At 43.2% G+C, this 7,645-nt stretch overlaps 1 protein-coding gene and 1 pseudogene across 1 annotated transcript; one reads left to right on the top strand and one right to left on the bottom strand.

The window, feature by feature from the left end:
• Window positions 1–2,589: 2,589 nt before the first annotated feature.
• LOC136455363 (protein S40-7-like) lies at window positions 2,590–2,880 on the bottom strand. Its single transcript, XM_066455419.1, has one exon. It carries the CDS (start codon window positions 2,878–2,880, stop codon window positions 2,590–2,592), a length of 291 nt encoding a protein of 96 aa, XP_066311516.1.
• LOC136450797 (sorting nexin 1-like) lies at window positions 2,879–7,629 on the top strand (annotated as a pseudogene).
• The last annotated feature ends 16 nt before the right edge of the window (window positions 7,630–7,645 follow it).

The following is a 7,645-nucleotide window of genomic DNA, read 5'->3' as shown; positions in this document are numbered from 1 at the left end:
AAGTCCTCAGCAATCCGCGAGACGAATTTATTAAACCTAATTAATCCATCGTTATCACATGTTTACTATAGCACCACATTGTCAAATCCTGGACTAATTAGGGTTAAAAAATTCGTCTCGTAAATTAGTCGCAATATGTACAATTAGTTATTTTTAGTCTATATTTAATACTCCATGTATGTATCCAAACATCCGATGTGATAGGGAATAAACTTTAGGGAAAAAAACTAAACAAGGCACAGTGAACCACACGCAGCCATCACCAAGGGAATCATAAACATGTGGAGGTGAAACTCAAACGAGGCGAGTGAAACCAAAAACTTCCAGCCATCATTTTCCTGCCCTTGTTTGTATCCAAATCATTCTGTTCATCGACTGTAACCAGCCTGGAAATCTTACATATGCTGAAATTCAGTGCTGCCAGTCATTTTTTGCAAGGAGCAGTGTTTGGGTGGCATCCAGTCAGCTGTTCCAGCTCTATCATGGCTGCACTGCAGCCTACGGACAGCACAGATATGGTGCAACAAAGAGACTTACAAAAACAAGAGCAAGAATTGGCTGGCTGACCAACTCTGTGCTGTTCACAATATGTTTTTCAGAAACTTGGATAATGTAGTTTAGACACACATGAAACATGGAAGGAGACATGTTTGTCTGCCCACCATCACAGATATCTAAGTGGCACTACTACTATCCATGGAAGCATGATACTGCATACCTGCAGTTAGTTCTATCTAGACTGTGAAATCAAGTATTGCAGCTCTTGCACAAAAGTTTCAGTGTCTTTCACAAAACTTTCATCCTCTTTTCTCTTTCACAACAGACATCTGCATTAACGCCACAAATACAGTCTATTGAGAAGATGAAGAACACTCAACTTTTCACTAAAATCATAGTGCTGAAATGAGCACCTCTTAGTATAGAATGTTCAAATACATCATTGGTGTAACGGGCTGGACCTGACCTGACTACAGTATCAAGTCTTTTGGGCTTTAGCAAGGGTAGGTTTTCTATCTAAAAAACCAAAGCAGGCGAGGCAGGTTGAAACATACAGAGATCTAGTTAAGTGGGAGAATCTCTGTTTCAAAGGCGTCACCTAGGTGTCCAGGCAGACCAGCTCGCCTTGGCGGTCTAGTTACGCCTAGTAACTTTTGAAACCATGGGGAGAATCAATCCATGATTTGCATTATTGCATAGAGAAGAGCTAAGACAGAAGGATATAACACCTGAAACATGTAACCCTCACATATAATTCAACCCTTTTCTATGAACATATACTTCACCCGTTCCTGGTTCCTCCAGCATAGCTGGGAAGTGGTAACAAGCATCGCTACTATTTCTTTTGGTTCAATCTAGTGATAAATCATGGAGTTCGGTAAGGTGTAGTTTCTGTTTTTCAATGACCATTTCAGCACCTACCCAATGATTTTTTTTCAAAACATATTCAGAATCTCAGAAATAGATCTCAAATGTGCAATAAGAGATATTCCCCTGTACTCCTACTCTGCAACAGTTTGGTTGAATACCTGATTTGATTCGGCAAATACTTTACGACTAAGAGTCTAAGATGCAAAGCAAAACTTGACACTGATTTAATCATATTCCAACCTAGAATCTCACACAGAGTTCCATTTAGCTTGTTCTTTCCTCAAAATTTAAAGGGAAGGGAAAACTGGGTTTATCGGTGACTAAAGAAGTGTCAAGGTGAAGCAGTGTAGCCAAGTAGGCAAGCACACAAGCCACGGACGAACTGAGGGAGAGATATCCCTCTGATTTCGTCCTAAAGAAGAGTACCTCCGCTTTGAATCTGCGGCTCATACAGGGTTTCATTTCCCCTGAAGTTCATCACTTTCATCCCGCTACTGTTGCACCGCGAGAACAAACTTCTTGACTTTTGAATTTATTGTTCAATACAGATACAAAGGCCTAAATTATATTAATCGATGGATATCTTCCTTTTGGTTCATTTTTATTCATTGGATTGGAAAGATCGCATTTAAGAAAATAAAGCTACCAAGCATGGATATGTGTACAAAGTAGTAATATCTATCCTGAAAAGTTAAAATGGCTAAATTAAAAATGACTAATAGGATACTATCCAGATAATCCCACCGTTATGTCACACAGGAACAAGCTATTCATCTACAAATTGATCTCCACATCCTATGGTTACAGCTTCACTAGAATTCACGGAAGAATCAGGATTTAGAGGGGTTATAATAAGTTAAGAAAACCAACATAAGACAAGTATCCATAAATTGAACCAATCTGCTCCACTCCTCTATCACGCCAATGTACACAAATTGACACCTCTAGTAAATGTAGAACAACTAAAAAATGAACACCTTATTCTTTATTGCAGTAAATTACTCCTAACAAACACAGAATCACTCATGTGACATAGTTCATCTTAGTTCTCATACCACACCAAATGAAGAGTTTACAAGTACTAGAGCAGACATGTTTTACAGGCGCCACTAAAATTAACACCCAATCATCAATAGTGTACATGTCAACCAGATGTCCAGACATAAATTTTCAATCACTTCAATCTACCTGAGGGCTACTTGCCAGTGCAAACGGCACGGGTCAGTCGAGGAATCCAGTCTTCCGCCAGACAGCATTGCGTACCTGGCGGAGATCCCGCCCCTTCAGCGTGCGCCCGGCTCCCTCCAGCACTGAGAGCGTCGTCATCGGCGACTCCCGAGCCCGCGCGCGCGCTACCATCTCGTGTGGCGGTAGCATCTCGTCGTCTTCATCCTCCGCTTCCCCCATCACCGTCACCACGGGCGGCTTCCGCAGCTGCGCCACAGGGACGTTGACCGGCAATGATTGCGGCATATACGGCGCCGGCGCCGGGCGGGGAACGGCGGGGATCATGCGGGGAGGGGCCGCAGCCGGGGAAGCGGGGGACGAGGACGTCGACGAAGAGGATTGAGGCGGCGACCGGCGGCGCTCGGGGAGGGCGTCCAGGATGCCCTCCGGCGGGCGGCGTAGGCGTGGAAGAGGGCTAGGGTTTGCAGGGCGGACGGAAGACAGGATAAATGGGCGGCGCACCGGCTGCGGCGGCTCGGGCGAGCCAGATCCTGCGGAGAAGAGGTCGTCCTCGTCAAGCTCGAAGGCCGTAGAGGCAGACTGTTCGCCGGAGGCTGCGGAGCGGACGAAGGAGCCGAGGAAGCGCTCGGAGCTGAGGGAGCTCCTGTGGCGCGCGCGATCCATGGTTGAGCTGCGGAGCGTGTGCCGTCGCGTGTGCCAGTGGGGGAGACGTCACGTCACTGGTGAGAGGTGGCGAGACGGCGACGAGCGCGCAGGTGATCAGCGAGAATTTAACGGGAGGCGTGCCGATGCAGACTTGGGGTCCACGAGTCTGTAGCGGAGCCAGCCATTTGGAGAAAATGAGAGGCGAGGCAAGAGATCTTGCCAGGGTGTTGAGATTCGTGCACCGTTTCGACGGATCCGATTCTGGACCGACCACTCTTGGGCCCAGTCCAGCGCGGGCTCGGGCCGAGCCGGGACTCAAGCCCGCGTAATCGCGCTAACAAACCATCTACAACAAAAATACCCACGGAAAATACAAGGAATCGAGGAAAAAAAATCCTTTCCCTTTTCTTCTGAAATCGTCCTCTTCTTCCCGTCGCTTCGCCGTGCCGCACCAGGGAGGAGAGGAGGCTTCGCCGCGAAGCTCGCCATGATCTCGCCGGTAACCACTATACCCGCTCCTCCGCCTCATCTCTGCTGCCGCGCTTCTGACAATTGGTTCCGTCGGCTGGAAATTGGAGCTGAATCTGTCTATGGGGCTCTCGCAGGAGAGGAGCTCGTCACAGAGCCCGCGGTCGCCGGCGGCGGCGGCGGGGGCGCCGTTCCTGTCGATATCCGTCACGGATCCCGTCAAGATGGGCACCGGCGTGCAGGCCTACATCTCCTACCGCGTCATCACCAGGGTAAAAATCGTGTTTGGTCTCGGCTACCAAACCACTCGTGAGTTGCTCCTGGTTTAGTGATTGATTTTTTGTAACATGGTGCTCATCGAGCATATGCTTTGCTTGTTCCCGTGTGGGCTTGCCTAATTTTAGTTTTTGCACAGTGTGTGTGGAGGTATAAAAACTGGATCAGTGGAACTCTAATTTTGGATTATGACCTCCTAATATAGATCTGGAACTAATATCGGATGTAATTCAGTAGTAATTGGAGCTCATTGGTTTGCGAAGCTCATGTGTCGTTCTAGATTTGAGTAGACCATTAATCAGTAGAGCTGTCAGCAAAGTGTTTGCTGGGGAAAGAAAACAGTGGGAAATCAAATTGTGTTCCTGAAACATTAATTGAAATCGAGTGGCAATGAAGAACAAACTATGTGGCACTAGGGCTATGAAGGAAGGTGGTGTTATGACTTGACTGGTGGTTGTGTGTTGAGTTTGTGAAAAATGTATATTGAAGTTACAATAGAGACCAAAACAGTATCAATTAGATGAAAGATTCTATCTAAGCAACTTAACGATGGGAATGGCATGATAATCTTATGTCTAATAGCCAGTGACTGTGCACTTTTCTTGTACCAACATATGTGACTTGTTCACCTTCAGCACTTGTTGATTTGCCAATCCAGTAACATTTGTTTGTGCAGACTAACCTCCCTGAATTTGAGGGACCAGAGAAAATTGTTATTCGACGCTATAGTGATTTTGAATGGTTGCATGATCGGCTTGCTGAGAGGTACAAAGGCGTTTTTATACCTCCCCTTCCGGAGAAGAATGCTGTTGGTAAGATCCTAAACTATGATTTTTGTATCAACTTTTTTTCATTTAATCTCTTGAGGACAGGGAATCTCTGGATTGCTGTTGTAGCGATAATGCATATGTTTTGTTTGCTGATCTATTTCTATTCATTTCCTTCAGAGAAATTCCGGTTTAGCAAGGAGTTCATTGAATTGCGTCGTCAAGCTCTAGATTTATTCGTTAACAGGATAGCTTCACACCCTGAACTCAAGCAAAGTGACGTCTTGAGGACATTTTTGCAGGCAGATGAAGAGGTAAAACATTTTGATGCAGATGAGCAGATTGTTGCGCCTTTTCTTGTGCGTTTATTTGGATTCTTATTGAGAATTGACTCAAGACTTTGTTGGATAGGTTCATCACGAAATCGGTATCGGTATTTAATTAGTTTATTAGTTTGTTTTCATAAACCCACGGTTCTTGAAATCTGAGTATTGATTAATTTTTGAGAAATGTGAATTGAAGTCTTTTGGCATTTTCTTTCGATGAAATTCTCTTGGCATGATATGCATAGGTGTCCTTAGGATAGCTGCCAATAGCCACATAACTCTTATGTCTAGTGATCATTTGACCTGATTTCTTGCTGAAATTTCCATCACAACATAAATAATTAGTAAGTCAGATATATCCGCTGTGAAGGTTTGATAGTTTGAGTATGTTATATGAATTCAACTGCTGGCTTTGCAATAGTCATTTGCAACCTTCTACCTCACAGCCTTGGGTGATGGTTGTCTTATAACTTTCTATATCCATGACTCCATGCCTTGCACATCTCATTCTTTTGACTAAATAATTCATTGATGGTTACTTGGTTTTGATGGCATTCCTTCTGCTCATGTTTCTTTTTCCTATGCTTTTGAAGCAGATAATGGATAGGGCAAGATCTTATGAGACTGGTATTTTTAAGAAACCAGCAGATTTCTTACAGATATTTAAGGTACCGTCTCTCGTATGTCCAGTGAGACGTCCTTGCTACTTTCTGAACACTGTTCTTAGTTCTTACAGGATTATAACCAACATTATGCTGTATAGCTCCCCTCTGTCCCTATGACTATTGATATCGCATTTGCATGTTAACAATCGTGGCATCATTTTTTTAGGATGTACAGTCAAAAGTCAGTGATGTTGTTCTGGGAAAAGAAAAGCCTGTGGAGGAATCTACTCCTGAATATGAGAAGCTTAAAAATTACATATTTGAGCTAGAAAATCATTTAGCAGAGGCCCAAAAACAAGCATACCGTCTTGTGAAAAGACACAGAGGTATATCAGTTGGTCCTTTGAAAAGGCCCTTCATTACTTCTTTGAGTTTCTTCATGTTTAACATACATTGCAACTTTACAATTTCTTTTTCATGGTGAGATTGTTTTGACTAATTTCAGCAAACAAATAATGTTTGTTCGAAATTTAGTTTTCCAAAAATAAATAGATAAATGATCTGGCTTAAACATCATGAGGAACTAACTCAAAGACAATCAATAAGACCCTCAATTTTTTTTCCTGGTTGTTTAACTGGATAGCAAGATGAGTTACACAGTCCTAATTTTGATTCATTAGAACTTGGGCAATCTTTGGCGGACTTCGGAAAGGCGATTAAGCTCTTGGGCGCTTGTGAAGGAGATTTGATGGAAAAGGTGTTTTCTGAAGTTGGTTCGAAGTCAGAGATGTTGTCAATAAAGATGCAAAGAGAGGTAATCATGATATACTCTTACATAGTACTGCTTGGTACTGGATGTCTTACGGAGCAGTTTATATCGATGTTTCTGTGACCTGATCATGTTGGCACACTTCTACTGTAGGCAGACAACCTTCTCTTTAACTTTGAAGAATCCTTGAAAGATTATGTGCGTGCTGTACAATCTATAAAAGTGAGCGTTTCCCTCTCTCGCCATCTCTATGGTATCGCATTATTTGTTGTGATGTCAAAAATTTTAACTAAATTGGGTTTCATTACAGGCCACTATGCTGGATCGAGCCAATGCTTTCAGGCAGCACTTTGATTTGGATCAGGAGAGGAAGTATAAAGAACTTAATCTGTACGTTTTGCAAAGTCTATTTTCTTTTTTCCTGCCCAGTCTAGAATAATGTTAAGTAATGAGGAAAATAGGAATCCCTGTGTGTTTACAATACCAAATTCAGGGTCCTCAACAAACTAGGACTCCCTAATTTATTAGTAATGCTGATCTCATGGCTGTTACATACTGCAACTTAAGAACTTTCTAATGCTGTTCTCACTGCAGTGAAAAATTGAAGTTTATGAATCCTGAGAAGTATGCCGAAGCAGAGTCTGAGTTTAGAGAGGCAAGTTGCTGTAACTTCTCATTGAGGAATTCTTGATGTAGTCGTGTCGATGAGGTTTACTGAAGTTCTTGTTCACTGATGTCTTGTTGTTCTTACAGTTGAAAGCAGACAGTGAGGAGGCTACGAAGAAGTTTGAGCACATAGTTAGACTAATGAATGAAGAGCTCGCTCGTTTCCAGGAGCAAAAGACAGCTGATACTGGACTTGCATTCCATGAATTTGCCAAGGGTCAGGCTAAGCTAGCTAAAGACATTGCGGATGCATGGCGCAGCGTCCTCCCGAAGCTCGAAGCTTGTTCCACATCATAAATGTGATTTGTGTTTCCTCATGATGTTTGGGAATTGGGATAGGGGTTGGCAGCTGGTGAGTTTTTGGCTGTTTTTTCCCAGCCTGTTTTGACACTGATCCCTGTATACTTGAACTGCTGTTTGGAAATGCTCCAGCTGTTAGATTCAGTTGACATCATTTCTTGCTGTTTGAGCTTGTAACCGTTTTCTTTTCTTAGATCAATTGACATAGCTACTGGAATCACGTAATAATGATATAATCAATAATGAAGAAATGCTGTACCATGGTGC

The sequence above is a fragment of the Miscanthus floridulus genome, chromosome 5 (genome assembly GCF_019320115.1).
Source record: "Miscanthus floridulus cultivar M001 chromosome 5, ASM1932011v1, whole genome shotgun sequence".
NCBI lineage: Eukaryota > Viridiplantae > Streptophyta > Magnoliopsida > Poales > Poaceae > Miscanthus > Miscanthus floridulus.
This window is presented reverse-complemented; position numbering and strand designations above follow the sequence as displayed.

What these genes read in the sequence shown, in the direction of transcription:
- LOC136455363 (XM_066455419.1), bottom strand. Translation starts at nt 2,880, where the DNA reads ATGATCCCCGCCGTTCCCCGCCCGGCGCCGGCGCCGTATATGCCGCAA.